The sequence below is a fragment of the Brachypodium distachyon genome, chromosome 2 (assembly GCF_000005505.3).
Source record: "Brachypodium distachyon strain Bd21 chromosome 2, Brachypodium_distachyon_v3.0, whole genome shotgun sequence".
Classification (NCBI taxonomy): Eukaryota; Viridiplantae; Streptophyta; class Magnoliopsida; order Poales; family Poaceae; genus Brachypodium; species Brachypodium distachyon.
The window spans coordinates 33354259-33373312 of NC_016132.3; the positions used below are offsets into that span (position 1 = coordinate 33354259).

Below are 19054 nucleotides of genomic sequence, written 5' to 3' on the forward strand. Positions count from 1 at the left end.
TGCAGTCTTCTAATGTGTTTGCTGCTCAGCACTACAAATCATTGCATCTAGCCTTCAGTTGGCACACAAATTCCATGAATCATAATTTAGTTTTTAACCTGATTTAATTCTGTTTCAAAGTTTCATGTTCCTCGTGATGATAGTCACGAATTAGCACCATGCTGATGGATCAAGTAAGCTGCCAGCCTTGTTCTTTTTCGGCCCCGTGTTGTCCTGCTGGTGGATTAGTCCTAAGCTCAAAATTTTCCAACATTGGCACGTACTAGTATCGAATGTCATGCAACATCTCACAAAATAGTTCATGCAACGCATCAAAGCAATATTATGCAAGATGTCATGGCACATGTGCAATGAGAAGCACCACAAAACTATCACCGTGTGGATTAATTCTAGCTCAAGTCGGCACCATTGCCATCTCCACCACCGTAGCTCCCACTGCCACCAAATTCACTTCCAAAGCCGCTAGTACCACCAAACACACCTCCACAGGTAAAACCATCACAACTCAAGTCACCTCCAAAGCTTGAACTCGCACCTCCAAAGTTTCTCTTGAGCTCGGCCACCTTTGCATTTGCTATCTTGGCCCTCATTGCCAACACATACGTCTTCACATTCCCCTCCAATGTGTTGACATCACAGAACATGACCTTTTTTTCTTGCTCCCACATCAACTTGCGCTCCTCAATGGAGATCTTGCGCTCTTTCATGCTCTTGGTCTGCCTCCACCTCTCCTCCTTAAGCTTCCCTTCAATCTCCTTGATCTCCAGCAAACCTTTGAGTGCCTCCTCGTAAGGTCTATATTCACCTTCATTATTTTCCTTGTCCTTTGCTTGCTTCCTTCCTGGTGGTCTTTTCTGTGTTGATTCAGTAATTGGACTCTTGCTTCTGGCCTCTCCCTCCTCTTCACCAGTTCCTTCAAATGGACTAGATGACTTGCTCTTCTTGGCATTGAAATTAAGTGCTTGAAACTTCTGGTTGTTCCTAACTTGGAGCCAACAATGGACATACTGAAATGCTCTGTTGTGGTTGGTGGAAGCATATAGCTCTTGGCTTTCAATAAGCTGCATCAAAGATGAATGACTAGATTATGTTAGATCACAAAGACAAGTGCAAAATTATGTGTACAATTGATCAATGTGGAAGTGAATTTACATGCTCCTTGTATGGTATGCCACTTGGATGCCTACGCTCAACTTGATCATAGCATGCTTGAAACTTCATGCAGTGCTTCTGTAGGGTGCTCCAACGATGCTCCAAGGAGTTTGCATTTCTGTGAGAGTTAAAATCACGGTTTTTGTGGTAATGCTTAGCAATCCTCTTCCAATATGCCCTCTCCGGCTGCTCATTACCAACAATAGGATCCATGGTAATGCTCGCCCATGACTTGCAAAGTTGAGTGTCCTCTTGATTAGAATAATTGCAAGACCTCTTCCCAACTCCTTTGCTAGCAAGATCATCATTAGGAAGAGAGAATGAAATTTTCTCTGCATCCGTCTCATCATCCATCGCCTGCACAAATGATACACCACCAACAGGGGTAGCGACCACCACACTGCAATAAACCAAATGACAATTGTAAAATTAGATATGACATGACCAAATTGGCATGGCAGTTACAAAATTAGACATGATATGGCAATTTCACTTGTATCATCCACAATTAGCATGTACCTTCCACAGAATTTTCTCTACGTCGAAATGTCGCTTCCACACAGTCTCTAAATAATAAAAATCCACCCAATCATCCAATTGCGTACAATCACATCTCATCACAAATTGCAAAACATCCACTTCTCATTCAAATTGCATACATCCGCTTCTCATCACAAATCGCAAAACGAAATGATAAAGAATTGCATACATCCACTTATCACCCGAATGCATACATCATCTTCTCATCACCAATTGCAAAACAAAAAATAGAAGGCATGGAACCGAACCTCGTACCCTCTGCTGCAACCGGTGGTGGTGTAGCGGGGCGGCTCGTCCGGCTCGGCGGCGGAGGCATCTCAGCAGCGGTGGCGGCAGATGGGACTGAGAGGAAAGCCGAAGCCGGGTTGACTCGGCCCTTCTTCGCGGTGGCGCCGGCAGCAGAGCCGCCCCACGGCCTCGGCCTCGCCTTGGCCTTCATCTGCGGCAGAGGACCACCAGGGAGCAAGGGTGGCAGTCCATCGCGACCAGAGGCGTCGGTGGTCGGCGGGAGATGAGACATCGGTGGCGGCTGCGGCGGGAGCGCGGGAAAGGGAGAAGCGCAGGACGGGCTGTGGTGGCGGCTTGCGCGGGAAAGGGAGAAGTGCGGGAGACAAGTGCGGAGTGCGCGGTGGAAGGATAGGGGCTCCCTATCGTACCGGCATGGAAAGGGGCTAGGTGCCTAAAAACAGAGAGCCATTTTTAGGGGCTGTTTAAGGGCCCTGCTGGACCATGTTATTTTACCAAAGCTGCTTACGAGTGGATATGGGTTGGAGATGTTAACGGTTAGAGCATCATTCTGTCTCTATTTTGACAAAATTACCATCTGCTATGATGGTTAGTACTGCTGATACTAACAACCATTTCTTTTCTTTTCTTTTTTTGAGGGACTAACGACCATTTCTTTCTTTAATACTCACTGCATTGTAGTATAAACCTTAAGCAGAAGGTTGTGTATTTTTTGGATTTGTGGTTGGCTACCTTAACATAAAAAAAAAGAAATATGACAATGCTATAGGATTTCTAGGAGCTTATTTGTAAAATAATTACTATAGACCTTGTTACCAACATCAAGAAGAAATCTTTGGGCATGTTGCATGTTTAATCTGGATAGAAAATTGTTAGATTCTCAGCAGTCAACTAGTATACTTATTAGACATATGTGATCTTTACCCTCTGCCAAAGTCATTACTTAACAATTACGGACAATGGTGAGCATGTTGTATTGAAGACAATCCTCCTCCACATCTCCATGTTGTACCATCTCAAAAAAAAAACATGTTGTACATGCAAATTTAGTTCTAGCCAAAATCTTTGAAAAACAGTTTTGACTTTTAGAAAGGAGAAACACTTCCTGCTTTCTTGTAGACAAATATGATTTTCTACAAGGGATTAAGGGAAGTGCAAGAATATTACAAACAAAGTACAAGAATATGCAAATAAAAGCACTGACTACAGAAAGAAAATGCCATCAAACATCCTTGAAACTATTCAAGAGTGGCGGTTAGTCTTTTGAAACAAAAATATCCATATTAGCCTTTTGAGACTATTCAAGGGCTCAAACTAACACCCATGGCTAGGTCTAAAGAAGATTGAAATTTCTATTGCGAGGCACCAGGTGATGCAATCATTAGTCTTTTGAAACAAAAATATCCATATTACAAACAAAGAAAGATTATTAATCAGCACATGATTGTTTTGCTGTGGATGCTTAAGTGGGATTGACGGGATTATGGTAGCTGTAAGTCTAAGTTAAGATGCATCTTGAACTATCAACGATAACTTGTTCTCCCTCAAGTCCTATGGCATAGATACTATTATGTGCATATCATTTATATGGCTAACGAAATTGTTCTTGCATTTGAGGAAGTTCTCCTCTCATTTTTTTTACTATCTTTGTCATTTCTAGAGTAAATTTTACTTCCACCCTCTATTTGAGCTCAAATGATGACTAAAACTTTGTCTAAGAAAACAAATCATCAAGCTAACCAATTTAAGAAGTTAATACCACATATAGATTCATGGAGTTAATGGGAGATAGGCCCCAAGATTGATTAGGAACCTGGGAGGATGGCAACGGCTACCTCCGAGGATCCCGGAGGGGCGATCCACGCGCCCCAGGGGCGTTTCTGGGTTCTCTCCGGTGAGCTCTCTGACGAGAAGGTGGATGTTGCGTTTCCACCGGCGGATGGGGGCGTGAAGAGGTCGGCTAGGGCTGGCTCGCCGGAGGAGATGGCTTTCGATGCCATGGACGCGGGGTACTCGCCGAGAACTGCCATGGATCTTGCATTTCAGATGCGGAAGGGGGTTTTCCCTCGCCGTCGACAGGTCGCGCTGGAGGGCTGGCGGCCGTGGCGAGGGCCTCTGCCGCGGCCTCGGATTTCGCCGCCGGTCACCCTCGCTGACGTGGGGTGGACGGTGGTGTCAAAGAAGCGCTCGAAGGGGCCTCGGAAGATGGCGGTGGAGGATCTGAACGGCGGATCGACGATCGTCGGCGACAGTGCTTCGCCGTCGTCTGTGCGATCAGCGCCAGTGCCGTTGCCGGTTCAATTTGCTGGGCCTCCGAAGCCCATGTTGCCGCGTGGCCGTCAGGCCTAGTTTGCATCTCGGGCCCAACGTGGGGTGCGTGTTTATCCAGCGGCGAGGTGGCTAGGGCAGATAGACCCGGTTGTTTCTGATCGGGTATCGATAGGTTCTGCGTCTGGCGGCGCTGCGATTGTTGGTGGCCAGGCGGCAAGTGGCGGCGGTATGGCATCGAGTGGTGGTGGGGCGGCGAGCGGTGGCAGCCTGGTGGCGAGCGGTGGAGGTCATGCAGCGGGCGGCACGCTTTCTGGTGCTGCTCCTGTTGCTGCGGTTCTGGCTGCGTCCGCAATGGCTCCTGTTGTTGTTATGCCTGGAGTTGCTCGTACGGCAGGAGGTGCGTCGTCTGGTGGGGCTACTGCTGCGGGCGCCCGTGCACAGGGAGGTTCGGCGGTTTTTGGAGGTGGCAACGCTGGCTATCACGAGGGCAATGGCGGTGGCTTCCGTGGTGGCTACGGAGGCGGCTATGGTAATAACTACGGTGGTTTTGGTCCGGGTTTATGGAGGCGGCTATGGCAATGGTTATGGCGGTGGTGGATATGGTAATGGCTATGGTGGTGGTCGGAACTATCGCTTTGCTCAGTCTCATGGCCGGTTCCCCTACCAAGGACGTGGAGGTGGTCGACATTGGGGCCGTGGTTTTCGGGGCAACAACGAACAGCAGGGTGGCGTTGGGCAGCAAGGTGGTGGCGAGATGATGGGGGCGGAGATGGGGTCCTCCTTGGCGTCCGAGATTGCTTCTGTGCAGGGAGGGGCAGCGGCAGGTGTGGCTACCGCGGCAGGGCAGGTGGCTGCCGCGGCAGGACAGGGGGCGGCTGCGGCTGGTGTGTCTGCCGCGGCAGGGCAGATGGCTGCCGCGGCAGGACAGAAAATGGCGGCGGCTGGTGTGGCAGGGAAAGGTGCAGGTGCTGCCGCGGTGGGGCAAGCGTTTGTGGGGCTTGGTGCTGCTCAGGTGTCTGCCGTGGGTGTTGCAGCGGCAAGACGGCCTTCTGCCACGGCAGGATAGGGCGTGGTTGCTGTGGGTAACGAGGTTCCGGTGACTAATCCTTTGGCTAAAGTGCGTTGTTTTCGTTGCGAGCAGAAGGGGCACTATTCTTCGATGTGCATAGCAGTTCTTTGTGATCTTTGTGAGAAGGCAGATCATGTCTCAGCTGAGTGTGAGCTTCTTCGTCTGCCTAAACTCTCCGTGCGCTCCTGTGGTACTATGGCGGATGACTTGTTTTACTTTGAACTTCCAGAGGAGGCGGTGGTAGTTCCTAAGGTTGAAAGCAATAGAAAGGGGCTGATTCAAGTTGAAGGTGGTTCTATGTCACAGGAACGGGTTGTTGCGGAGATGCAAAGGCTCATTCTGGTGTCTAACTTTCAGTGGGAGGTCACCGCGCAGGGGATGTCTGACTTCGTAGTGTTGTTCCCTACGCGTGGTGAGTTGCAGCGGCTTGTCAGGGTTGGGGTGATCCAGGTTCCCAATTCAGAGTTGAGGTTCAGGGTTGATGAATGGACTTCTTCTTCGACTGCGGCTTTTGAGTTTCAAGATACATGGGTTCATATTGGTAATATTCCACATGATCTTTTTAATTACAGGGCGATATGGGAGCTGGGTACTTTGTTGGGTACTACTCTTGATGTTGATATGTCGTTCTCCCGCCGACATGGAGTGGCGCGTGTGCATGTCAGTGTTACCAATATATCAGCCATTCCGTCGGGTACTGATCTTCGTCATGTGGGTCGTGGTTATAGACTTACTTTTCTGGTGGAACCTTCAGAGGTTGAGGCTATGAATGATGATGATGATGATGGTAATGATGTTAACAAGGATAAGAACGATCCGGATAATAATGATGATATGGATGATGAGATTTTGAATGATATGAAAGATCTTGATAATAAAAAGAGGGAGGAGGAGAGACGAACTGGTAAGCGCTCCAAGCTGCCTTGGGAGTTGCCGGATGGGAGCTTCGGTGGTTCATCGTCCGCTCCGCCGGTTATGCGTGGTTTGATTTTTCGGACGGGTTGCACTTATGGAGTGGGCTTTCTTTCTCCTTTTAAGATGATCCCGGAGCCCGCTGCTGTTGAAAGATCGGTATGGTCGACTGGAGGTGAATAGGTGACTAACAAGTTTTACTTTTTCTTTTCACTTTTATGGGATACAAGCATCATTACATGGGTTCACTAAAACGTCTAAATGATGAACATCCCTAGTATGATGCAATAGCCGAAGCACGAGCACAAGCAATAGATAATCAATTGAAACTTGCTTGATATCCGAAGCACATGATAAATAATTAAGCTTTGCGAGTAAGTAAAGGGGCAAGAATGATACCACACGGGGAGACGAAGATTTCACCGGAGTTCCACCTATTGGGGTCGGTGTACGTCTCCGTTTCGAGAAGTGCTCTACCACAAAGGTAGAGGCGCCACAAAGGCTCACTCTATTCTCCAACTCACCACACTACAAAGGTGGGATGAGCTCTCACAACACCACAAAGGTGAGGTGAGTTCCACTAAGTGGCTTCCTTGAGGGCGAATGCCAACCCTTACAAACTTGACCGGGGCTCTCTCCACAACTTAATTGGAAGCTCCCAATCCGAGGAGAAGGGCACGTCTCCACAACTTAATTGGAGGCTCCTTCCCGAATCCACAAGCACCACCTCACAAGATTAGTGGCTTTGAGGAGACACCTTCCGGTTAGGGATCCCAAAATCCCAAGAGTAACAAAATCCACAAAGGAAACAAGGAGAATCAACTTTTTGCTTTGGTGAAACCCTAGATCTAGATCTCCTCCTCCAATCTCAAAGAATCAACAAGGGAGGAGCTCTATGGAGGGAGATATAGCACTTTAAAGATTTAGAAATGGTGTGGAGAGAGTTGGGCTTCGGATAAGTTCATCCCAAGGTAGGGGGTGACTGTTTATTGGGGTCCCGAAATCTAACCGTTATGCACTAAGTCTGCCAAGGGAGGAAGTTCCGGTCATATCCCGGAACTTATCCCGGAACTTCCGCCCTTGTTCCGGTCCAAACTCCGCCAAACACAAATGAATTCCACTAGCATCACGGAGGTAGGCCGGACGTTGGTTGGAAGTTCTGCCCTACCGGAGGGAGGCCTGAAGTTCCGGGACTGGAACAGACCTGGCAACGCAGTTAGACTTTGGGTGGCTCTCTCTCGCACGGGTAGGCTTTATGTGGCTGCAAATATGGTAGTTTGTGTACGTGAAGTCGATTCACCCATTACCTTCCCATGTGGACTCTCTCTTAATAGTACGGAGTTCCTATGACTCAATATAAATAAAAAGCCGCTAAACACCGCTATGCTTTTTTCCTTTTTGAGGGCAACGAACCGTCTTGTGCCATATGATCTCAAAATCTGAAACACTCGAGCACACGGTTAGTCCACGAGTCATGTTGTCATTAACACCAAAACACTTAGGGATCGAAATGCCCTTTCAGCTGTGTCGGCTAGTGTGGGGGGCATGTCGTCCGAGCTGCAGGTGGTTTCACCGCCGGCGTCCTCTGTGGGTTTGGTGGCGGACGGGACGGTGCAGGTGGCATCCATTTCCACGTCGCCCGTTGTGCATGGGGTGGCTGAGGTGGTGCAGGAGGCACCACCGACGAATGTTGCTCCTTGCCGCTCGCCGGCATCTCTGGTGGTGCAGGAGGCACCACCAGCTGATGTTCTTTGCTGCTCGCCGACAGCTCTGGTGGTGCAGGAGGCACCACTGTCCGATGCTGCTGTCCCCTGTCCGCCGGCAGCCTTGGTGGTGCAGGAGGCACCACCGGCCGTGGCTACCCCGCCAGCAGCGTTGGTGGTGCAAGAGGCACCACCGGCTGCTGGTCCTTGCTACTCGCCGGCAGCTCTGGTGGTGCAGGAGGCACCACCGTCAGCTGCTGCTAGTCCGCTGGCTGCTTTGGTGGTGCAGGCGGCACCACTGGCCGCGGCTACCCCTTGTTTGCCGGCAGCGATGGTGGTGCCTCTTGTACGCCGGAGATGGCTTTTGGTGTTTCTGATGTGCAGGTTCAGCCGGCCGAGGGAGAGGTGGTGTCTCCACAGTCCGTGTCGCCGATTCGTCGCTCGCCTTCTCCGTCGTCCATGTTGCTGCCTTCTTCGCCATCGGCATCTACGGGCTTGAAGCTCAACTCGCCGGTGGAGTTTCCCCCACTACTGGCCTCGGTTGTTGGTCGTCGTGGTGGGGGTGGCGACGACGAGGAGTTGGGTGCGGCTCAGAGGGGCGATGTGCCTGCTGTTGGAGCACGTGGGAGGCGTCGTGAGTACCCGCCGCCTTCGCGTTTCAGTGCGCGTCTTGCTGCCCAAGCTGACTCCGATGACGCGATGATCAACAAAGCAATGCGACTTGTTAAAATCCGGAATCTCGAAACTGAAACAGGTATGGAGGTTGATCTTGAAAATTCTATTCTTTCTATTTCAGATGATGATTTTGCTTCCGATATGTCTAGTTTGGGTGTTTCTTTGGGTAGGGGTGCTAAAGAAATTACTAGGACTATTCATAAGATTAAAAATAATGAAATTGATAAATTGGCTTCTAATTTACATGTTCTGCGTGGCAAGAAAATCGAGAAGTTTCCAGACACATCTAATTGTCTTTTGTTAGAATCGGCAGAACATTTATGTCGGGATTTGTCTGATGAGGAGGACGAAGAGGTCCTATGTGAGTCTCTTCCTTCTCACTCTCGTGGTATTGCTCTTGGAAAAAAGCAGACCAAGGTGGGGCGTCCACATGGTCGTGCTTTAAAAAATAAAAAACAAGTTGTTACTCGATGAAAGGAATTTTCTGGAACAGCAGAGGTCTTCATGACTTGGCTAAGCACGGTTTTCTGGCAGGTACTGCTCGTGAGCATAATCTTGATTTTATTGTCCTTATGGAGACGGGGCGATCGCATTTCTCGGCTGGCTTTCTTAATCACATCGGTGGTGGATTAGATTTTATTTGGCACTGTCTCCCACCGAAGGGTCGTTCTGGAGGTATGTTTTTGGGAACAAATGCGAATTTGCTGGAAGTGTTGTCAATCGATGCGGGCGACTTCTGTGTAAAGTTTAGCCTCAAATTGAAGTCCGACGGTTTTAGATGGGTGTTGGTTGTGGTCTATGGGGCTGCTCAACCTCAGTTTAAAGCTAATTTTTTAACTGAACTGGTCCAGTTTTGTTCTACTGAAACTCTTCCTTTGTTGGTGGGGGGTGATTTTAATATCATCCGTAGGCAAGAAGAGAAGAGCTCTGCTGCCTTCCAGGAACGTTGGCCCTTTCTTTTCAATGCGATCATTGAAAGTTTGGACCTCCGTGAAATTGAACTTTCTAGTAGGCAATATACTTGGGCTAATAATCTTCCCACCCCGACTTATGAGAAATTGGACCGGGTTTTAATGAGTACGGAGTGGGAGGCAAAATTTCCGCTTGTCTCCTTGCATGCTTTGCAGCGGTCTCTTTCTGATCGTTGCCCCTTGTTGTTAGATTCCGGGGATGCCGCCCATCCTGGTAATCAGGCCAGTTTTAGTTTCGAACTATCTTGGTTATCAAAAGAAGGTTTTTTTGAGATTATTGAAGCTGAGTGGAAGAAGGTTACTCGGGGGTGGTCCGCTATTGAACGCTGGCAAAACCGTATTCGCCATATCAGACAATTTTTACGGGGTTGGGCGAAAAAATTTAGCGGTGTGTTTAAACTTGAGAGGGATCGCCTTTTGTGTTTGGTTGAGGAATTAGACATTCGGACTGAGCTTGGTCCCCTATCCTATGATGATTGGGCGGTTAAGCGCTTCACTGACGATCAGTTGGCTGCTTTATACCGTGATGAGGAAACTAAGTGATTGCAGCTGGCGAAGGTTAATAGTGTCCGCAATGGCGATAACAACACGCGTTACTTTCACTTGGTTGCTAATGGGAAGGATCGTAAGAAGCGAATTTTTCAGCTTGAGCAGACGAAAGGTACGATTGTTGGTGATGAACAGCTGAGTCTGTATATCACCAATTATTATAAGCAATTGTTTGGTCCATCGGAGGCTAGTACAGTCTCTATGGATGAATCAATGTTTGCTGATCTTGAGCGTGTTAGCCCGGAGGAGAATACCCTTCTCACTGCACCGTTTACAGAGGATGAGGTGCGTGAGGCGGTCTTTCAGATGAAGCCCAATAAGGCTCTAGGTCCTGATGGTCTCCCGGCTGAGTTTTATCAAAAGTTTTGGGCTGTGATTAAGGAGGATTTGATGGCTCTTTTTGTTGACTTTCATGCTGGATCTCTCCCAATTTTTCAGTTAAATTTTGGGATAATTACTTTGTTGCCTAAGAAAGAGGATGCTTCTCAGATTCAGCAATATAGACCTATCTGTTTGTTGAATGTTTGCTATAAAATTTTCACGAAAGTATGTACTAACAGAATCAATGCGGTGGCTAGTTCGGTGATTATGCCTACGCAGTCCGCCTTCATGTCTAAGCGGCATATCTTAGAGGGTGTGGTCGTTTTACATGAAACGGTTCATGAGATGCATACCAGAAAATTAAATGGGTTGATTTTAAAAATTGATTTTGAAAAGGCATACGATAAGGTTAGATGGTCTTTTCTTCAACAGACTCTCAGAATGAAAGGTTTTGATGAGCTGTGGTGTGCTTGGATCGATAATTTTGTGAAAGGTGGTAGTGTCGGTGTCAAAGTGAATGACAAGATTGGGCGTTATTTTCAGACTATGAAGGGTGTTAGGCAGGGTGATCCGTTGTCTCCAGTGCTTTTTAACATTGTGGCTGATATGTTGGCGGTGATGGTGGAGCAGGCTAAGGAAATTGGTCGTTTAAATGGGGTAATTCCGCATCTCGTTGATGGAGGTGTCTCGATTCTCCAATATGCAGATGATACGGTGATCTTTCTTGAGCATGATCTCCAACAAGCTAAGTATTTAAAGATGCTCTTATGTGTTTTTGAGCAGCTTTCGGGGCTTAAGATTAATTTTCATAAAAGTGAAATATTTTGCTTTGGGCAAGCGAAGGAGTGTGAGGCCCAGTATACTCAATTGTTTGGGTGTGGGGTGGGATCGTTCCCTTTTCATTATCTAGGGATTCGATTCATTATCGTACGTTGCTGAATAAAGAATGGAAAGTGGTCGAGGACCGTTTTGAGAAGAAATTGAGCTGTTGGAAAGGGGAGCTTTTGTCTAGTGGTGGCCGTCTTACGCTTATTAATTCGGTATTAACTAGTTTGCCCATGTTTATGATGTCGTTCTTTGAAATTCCAAAAGGGGTAGCTAAAAGATTGGATTTTTATCGTTCGAGATTCTTTTGGCAATGTGATGAACAAAAAAGAAAATATAGATTGGCTAAGTGGGATATCTTATGCCAGCCTCGTGATCAAGGAGGTTTGGGGATTGAGAATTTCGAGCTTAAAAATATTTGTTTGCTGAGCAAATTGCTCTATAAACTTCTCAAGGGTGAGGGGCTGTGGGTGGATTTATTGAGAAATAAATATCTCTACGCAAGCTCTTTGTCCCAAGTTCGTATGAGGGCTTTAGATTCGCCTTTTTGGAAGGGATTGTTGCGGGTACGACAGTTTTTCTTCCCTCATATCTCCTTTTCGGTGAATTGTGGGGCCAATGTTTGTTTTTGGGAAGACACATGGATTGGTGCCTCTCCTCTCAGACAGCAGTTTCCATCCCTCTATAGGATTGCACTTAATCGTAAGGCTTCGGTTGCCGATGTGTTGGGGGCGGATCCTCCTAATATTGCGTTTCGTAGAGCAATTGTTGGAAATCGTTTGGTGGCATGGTTAGAGTTGTTTCACAAACTTGAGCAGTGAATCTTGTGAATCAGGCTGACTCCTTTACCTGGAATATGAACTCTTCTGGGTCGTATTCGGTGAAGTCCCTGTACAAATCGCTTATTAATAATGATTGCCAATTCCGACATAAAGGTATTTGGAAGCTTAAAGGTCCTCTTAAAATTAAATTTTTTGCTTGGTATTTATGTCGTGGGGTGGTGCTTACTAAGGATAATTTGGCCAAAAGAAATTGGGATGGTAACAAGAAATGCGTTTATTGTGATCAAGATGAGACCATTCAACATCTATTTTTTCAGTGTCCGATGGCGTGTTTGGTCTGGCGAACCGTCTTTGTGACATTTAATTTACCACCTCCATCATGTGTTGCTAATATGTTTGCGCGGTGGCTTCAGGGTGTTGAGAAAAAATTTGTTTCGCTCATCTTTGTAGGGACTTGTGCGATTTGTTGGTCTATATGGAATTGCAGAAATGATTTGGTTTTTCATAACAAGAAAGTGGCTAATTTCTTGCATGTTGTTCTTCGGACGTCCCATTAGCTCCGTACGTGTCTTCGGACGGAGGCTCAGGGATGTATGGAATCTGGGTGCAACTGTTTGGAGACGGTAGCACGGGAGTTATTCAGCCGGTTTGGATGGCGCGCAGGTCTTAGGTTGGAAGGATTTTGATATTTTCCTTTCACTCTCTGTTCTTTATCTTTTGTAACTCGGAGACATGTAATTTGAATACTTTTAATAATTTATGGCTGTGTGCATCGATTGATGCAGAGGCCGAGGGATGTCCTCTTTTTCGGAAAAAAAAAATACCACATATAGCGTTTGACCGCACACATGAATGCCATATCACAAAACACATTTTTTTTCTGAAACCGTGTTAAATACTTGGAAGAAAATCATATCTCACCCACTCTAATTCTAAATTGGGTGATACTTGTTTGTACAAACATGTAAAATTAAACTCCAAGCTATATTGTATAATCTCTACTTTATATAAATAGAGTTATATGTTTAATTTAAATTTTGTTTAGGGTGCTTAAAAAGAATAGGTACTCCCTCCGATCCATATTACTTGTCTCAAATTTGTTCAAATATGAATGTATCTATGTTCAAAAACGTCTAGATACATGTAATATTTTGACAATTAATATGGATCGGAGGGAGTAACACATTTAGTTTCACTGGAAGGCTTATCAAATCATTTCTATGAATGCTTACAATATTCTTAATATAGAATAGTTTGTCAGATACTTATGGAGGAATAAGAACTAGAAATGAAGTTAAAGTCAGTTTGTAAACTATTTTTACTTAAACCTAATAGAATGAATATTTTAATTCAGAATTTTGACAGTATAATGTGGAACATAATCATATGGATTTTAGTGAAGGGAAAGGACTATGGGAATTTAAAATAAACTCAATTTCTAGAAGTACCTTAAAGTCATCGGAAATTCAGATCCAGATTTCAGAAATTTTGTTGTATAATTTAGCTATAACTTTACAAAGATTTAGGCATGAGTATTGTTAAATTTAGAGTTAAATAAGTGAGGTGTGATTTTATTAAGACTTTTAAGAGAATTATCACAATTATTTTGTAATACTTTGTGATGAGTGTCCACATGGCCTCTGATTGGCGGTCACATAGGCCTGACATGTGTGGCCTCATTGTCAAGAGGTTTGATGTTAAGTAAATGGAGGATATACATCCTAAATCAGGAAACTCGAGTTCTTAAATGGGTACCTGCTGCCATTCAAGCAAAAATAAGAGGCAGTTAGATAGAATTTTCTTTTTTATTTGAGCTTTTTTTGACGAAAATGATGTGCTACCTTTTTTTTACAAAACAATGTGGGACTTGAATTAATGGTCTCCCAACATATTTACACTAAAACAACTGATTTAGTACTCACACACCGAATGACTTCTGAAGTCATAAAATCCTGCCTTCTGTGGCAGAGTAAATTACACTTCGGACCCGGTTTTGCTACAATAATTGCAATTTGTGCCATGGATGTCTACATGTAGTATTGCCTATATGATATTGCACTTCACACTAGGTTTTGCCAGTTGGCTAAAAGCAGCCGGGATCACTGACCTAGTTCAAAGTGCAATTTCTACTCAAGAACAAGGGTGAAAAGCTGAAGAATGTAACACAACCGAAATATGATGGCAGGAGTTGTTCAGCATCATCTACCCACAACAGCATAACAAACAACCATGTATATATTTGATACTAACCTGCAGCCTTTTCCTAGACAACAAAAAAAGGTTTGCAAAGAACAACAGTGAAGAAGCACAGAACAGCCAAATGGATGGCCACGGTTGAGATTAAAAGGTTTTTTCCTTAAAAGGTCATTGCACTATCCTATTATACATGTACATTTCACACAGAATCGGTGAAGTCTTGGATATTCCCCGCCAAAAAAGGTAAAGTCTTGGACACTTCATTCCAGTAACATCTCCTATACCTTCCCCATCAGGATCTGGCCAAAATATACATCCAGACAGATGGGTCAGCAGAACATGACCCCTAAGCTATTGGTTTAGCAGTTAACTGAAAGATAATGTCCTCCTCGATGACATAGAACCTGTCCTTGATGTAATCAGCGCCTCGGCGAATTTGTTGATCTCGACATCTTCTGGTATTGTGGCCTCACCACTATCGAATTGAGAACCATGTTCGCTGAATCTCTCGGATCCGCAAGCTGTATTCTTCTTTACCCCAGGGCTGGGATGGCTATATCTTTGGCTGCCAAAAGAATGCCTAGCGCAGCTGCGATCGTCATGTCGCTGGCTGGTAGATATAGCTGGTTCTGTCATAAACGAAGAATAGCTATCATGTGATTCTCTTCCAGTGAAGTCATCAAAGGAACAGCTCGAAATAGATACTCTCCTCTCCAATGTAGGGATGTTCTTTTCCTTTTCTTTTCCAAGTACCAATTTCCGAAGTTTAGAGAAAAACTTTTTCTTCTCTTTCTTCTTTGGGTTTGTGTGCTTTGTCATCGACGGCATGTCGAGTGATGCATCATCAGGTTCACCACCTGATGATGCCCTTGAAGAAGCGTACTCCGAACCAAATTCTACAGAGCTTAAACTTCTCTCGTCCGCACCAACATTGGCATACTCCATTATCAGTTGCTTAGCCGTCTGCTCAGACTTGGGGCTTAAGGTCTTGCTCAGATCCCGTGCGGTAGTCTGTGCCCCGGGAGAGTCCTTGTTCTTCAGCTCATGCCGCAGGCAAGCATTGATCCATTTCAGATATACCAGCTCCTCAACATCTGCAAACCTGTCAGTCTGCAGTTGTTCAACCTCCTTTTCCAATTTGTCGTTGTATTGCCTTAATTGGTCAGCTTCCTCAGATGCTTTTACCTGGAAAGCCAACAAATGATCAATAACACAGTGAAGGTCAAAACTAGAACACATGGAAGCAATTAATTCGTGATAGAATTATGTGCTTTCTTCTGTTTTGCAGAACAAATATCAAGAACAGCATTTCCTATTTTGGAACTCCTCAATTTGATGACTTAGATTTGCGTACTAAGTTCTAGCAACAGTACAGTCCAAGAAAAAGTAAAGATTCACCTCAATGCTATTGTGGGATTTGGGTACTGGAGGTAGGCGTGTGAGCTCCAATCGCCTAGTAAGATGTGAGTTCTCCTGCTGCAGCCTAGAATTTGCAGCTCTAAGCTCTCTTACCTCATTTTCCAATTCCTCTAGCCTCTTTAATTTCTTCTCAGCCTCAGCCTCAGCTTCTACCTCAATAGTCTCCTTACACTGCAAAGAATCAACCATTTTCTGAAGGGAAGTGATTTTCTCCTTTGCTTGTTCCGCATCCAGTCTCAACTTCTTTTTCAACAGCTTGCACTTTGATCTTGCCGCCTCAAGCTCGGAGGTTAACTTTGAGCTTTCCAACAACTGCGTCTGCAGCCTCTGATTTTCAGAGTGCAAAGATTCGATCTTCAAGGAGTATAACTTTGACTCGACACTGTTAATCTTCAGCTGGTTCTCAAGCTCCCTAACTGCAGCATCTTGCTCCTGCAAACCATAAAACTCCAAAAGTTGTAGCTCCAGGTTCTTCTCCCTTTCTTGCAGAGATCTCACCAAATCTCTGAGCTTGTAAATTTCATGCTCATTTGATGCATCTTCCCTTACTCTCAGTGCAGGTGAGGTTGCAATATTGCCTATGTCTCGGCCAAATTCTTCCAGAACTATATCATTAAATTCTGGAAGGAGAAATCCTTCATCGTCAGCAGTGTTTCTGCATTTTGGGGGCAGTGCCACCGAGGCAGTGGTGGTCGTCGTTGTAGTGGTAGTCGTTGTGTGGACAGAGTTTCCGTTGATGATTTTTGCCTTGGTGTCCTCCTACACAAATAGTGAACAGAAACAAAAGTAGACATGTGAATATGGGACCTGTCGCTTCCAAATAACTGAACATCGAGTACAAACAAAGAACTACTCCGTATTTGAAAATAGGTTCTGTTTTGTTACGAAAATAGTGTTGGACAAACTACCAGTAACGTGTTCAGAGGAAACAGAAGGTCATCCTTTCATTACAATTTTAAGATGCATCTGTAATGACAATTTAGATAACTTAACACTTAAGGGAAAGGGGGTTAGAAAGAAATATGTAGCCTAACTCTGAAACCCTCACTACTTCATCAGTTTATCCTCTTCCCACCAGTCCATATTTTGACTTGCCAAGTGTCTATTAGGACCTTTACCAACAATTATAGATCCCTCAGAAAAGGTTGAAGGACCACAAATAAAAATAAATCAAATAATTCTAAGAATAAAAAATATGGAGTTTCAATCATAACCTATAAAATAATTCTCCATTGACCTATTAGCCCATCCTTCTTAAGTGCGGTTACAACTTCACAAGTATGAAAAATCATCAATTAGGATTATGCGCAACCAGATTCTTACATTCTTGAGGATCCTTAGCTCCTCCTTGAGCCCTCCGCCGCCACCCTTCATGCCGTGGGTATCATCCGACTCTGCAAAGACAAATCGGAAAACCATCACCGAAATCCATCTTGCACAGGACAAGCCATAACTGACCCACATTCTTAACAAGCAAGGTATTGTCTATCTTCCATGGTTGGTTGGGTACCTGAAGGAGGAGGGAGCAGGAAACCCCGGGACCGGCGCTGAGACCGCAGCCGCGACAAGAACAGCCCAGCGATGGAGAGCGTGATGGCAGCGCCCACCCTGAGCAAAAGAAGAGGCAAATCCTTGGCGTCCCCGATCCTCCGGCCACCACCACTACCGCCGCCGCCGCTGCCACCATCGCCTGCCTTGGGCATCTCCCTTTACTTTTACGGTTTTACCTACCTTGCCAAGAACATCTGGATCCTTCCGCTTTCAAACGGCAGCGACAAGGGGAACCCAATCTTGGAGCAAGAAGGTGGCAAAAAAATGCAATCTTGGAGCGAGCAGAGTACGATTTTCCCCGTGACTAAAGTTTTCAAAAAGTTGGGCTCTAGACCCCAAAGATTGCGCTCAGGAATCTGTTCTTGGAGGGGCTGAAAGTTGCTGAAATCGCATCAAGAAACACGAGCTCCAGCCCCTGCGCAGCTTTGCTGACTATATTTCCATGGGAGGAATCAAACGGAACAATCAAAATTGTTCCACAGACCGGGCGGGGACTCGTTCTCCGGTAATCCCCAATCCAGCCAAAGAACAGCTAAAATTAGGGTGGTACAATCCGGCTTTAGCTCACGGCCAACAAAACCCGCCAAGTAATTAAGCGAAACAGCTGAGCAAGAAGAAGCAAACAAAATTAGCTTCCTCCGGCCCCTCTCTCACCCCCTCTCTCTCCCCTGTTCCTTCTCTGTTTTGGCTTGTTCTTGTTCCCAAGGTAAGACAAATTCCAAACGGCCGGAATCTGTAGGTTCCCAGTGAGACACTCGTGTTGCGCAGCTCTTGCCTTTCTTTATTCGGCTACAGGCTCTTTCAATCCTTTTCTCGCTGATTTGACAGATCCCAACACGTAAAATCCGTCGCCAGTTGCGTAGCAAGTCTCGACCTGTACCGATCTCACACGCCTCTGCAGTAATTGGGAAGACAGGCACGGATGGATGTACCGTTGGCAGGAGGAGGGTGGAGTTCAATTGATTGATGGCTCAAACGTGGAACGTGGTGGCCGTTGGAAACATATATCTTTCCTGATCTCGTGGAAACTCGACGTATCATGATAATTGGAGCGGTTGCTTAAGCTGACACGAGGAACACGAGCCGGTGGCACGAGTTGAGCCGGTCAGTTCAGTCCGGACAGGTTAAGGATGGCAAGCACGGATCGTTCTTCATTTTGGTTGCTTCAGCGAGTGATGCAACTAGAATGTACGGTGTTACGGTTAAAAATCACGTCAATCAAAAAGTACCACGTCGGCTTGATATGTAGGCCCGATGTTAATGAATGAGACTTTGAATCTGGTTAAAATTGGATTGGCTTCAATCTGGTGTAATGTGTCAAAAGAAGATAGTTCTGTTATAGGTAAAATAATCAAGAAATAACGTTCTCTAAGTTATAGCTGAAAATCGCTCGGCTCAACGAGACTTGAAACTTCCTGCAAGTGCCAAAGCAGTGAGAACACATTGATTGTTACGGGGTCAAGAAATAACTATTTCTAACTCGACTAGCTATTAGCTGAGTAAATAGTACTACCAAAAATCCATAAACCTGGTAGGTGGAAAATAGTTTAGTTCATAAACTAGCAAACTGTGCATTTGTCACACTAAACTTGACATAAAGGAACACGTTTAGTCTCGATTGTGTTTTGTAGCTCAACTCTGTCATGTGGCGGCTGGTACGGCAATTAGGAAAATAAAATGGTGTTTCAGCAAACTTCTTACTTTAACTTTTTTAAATAACGTTCTATGCGAGATTGTATTCCGACATTTTATAAATCCATATATTAATTTTTGCAATGTGAGGCACCAAAACGTGATCTTTGGGAGTCGAACTCTGGTGAGCACCAGCATATTTTTTTGGGAGTCGAACTCTAAAAGGCATCAGCATATCTT

The 19054-nt window shown here is 45.5% G+C and overlaps 2 protein-coding genes and 1 pseudogene across 2 annotated transcripts; 1 reads left to right on the forward strand and 2 right to left on the reverse strand.

Moving 5' to 3' along the window:
• Window positions 1–231: 231 nt before the first annotated feature.
• On the reverse strand, window positions 232–2356 carry LOC100822427. Its single transcript, XM_014899706.2, has 3 exons — window positions 1941–2356; window positions 1153–1552; window positions 232–1061 (listed from the first exon to the last, which is right to left on the reverse strand). Exons 1-3 carry the CDS (start codon window positions 2210–2212, stop codon window positions 390–392), a joined length of 1344 nt encoding a protein of 447 aa, XP_014755192.1. The 5' UTR covers window positions 2213–2356; the 3' UTR covers window positions 232–389.
• A 5379-nt stretch (window positions 2357–7735) lies between these two features.
• Window positions 7736–12509, forward strand: LOC104583215 (annotated as a pseudogene).
• A 1683-nt stretch (window positions 12510–14192) lies between these two features.
• On the reverse strand, window positions 14193–18125 carry LOC100834002 (protein CHUP1, chloroplastic). The gene is made up of 4 exons (XM_003568740.4): window positions 17142–18125; window positions 16955–17025; window positions 15611–16390; window positions 14193–15397 (listed from the first exon to the last, which is right to left on the reverse strand). The coding sequence occupies exons 1-4, from the start codon at window positions 17332–17334 to the stop codon at window positions 14579–14581; spliced, it is 1863 nt and encodes a 620-aa protein (XP_003568788.1). The 5' UTR covers window positions 17335–18125; the 3' UTR covers window positions 14193–14578.
• Window positions 18126–19054: the final 929 nt, after the last annotated feature.

Coding starts and splice junctions, on each gene's coding strand:
- LOC100834002 (XM_003568740.4), bottom strand. CDS start 17,334: ATGCCCAAGGCAGGCGATGGTGGCAGCGGCGGCGGCGGTAGTGGTGGT. Junction 17,026..17,141: donor CCTGCTCCCTCCTCCTTCAG/GTACCCAACCAA, acceptor TTGTCTTTGCAG/AGTCGGATGATACCCACGGC. Junction 15,398..15,610: donor AATCCCACAATAGCATTGAG/GTGAATCTTTAC, acceptor TTGGCTTTCCAG/GTAAAAGCATCTGAGGAAGC.
- LOC100822427 (XM_014899706.2), bottom strand. CDS start 2,212: ATGTCTCATCTCCCGCCGACCACCGACGCCTCTGGTCGCGATGGACTG. Junction 1,553..1,940: donor GTTGCAGCAGAGGGTACGAG/GTTCGGTTCCAT, acceptor GGTTTATTGCAG/TGTGGTGGTCGCTACCCCTG. Junction 1,062..1,152: donor GCATACCATACAAGGAGCAT/GTAAATTCACTT, acceptor TCTTTGATGCAG/CTTATTGAAAGCCAAGAGCT.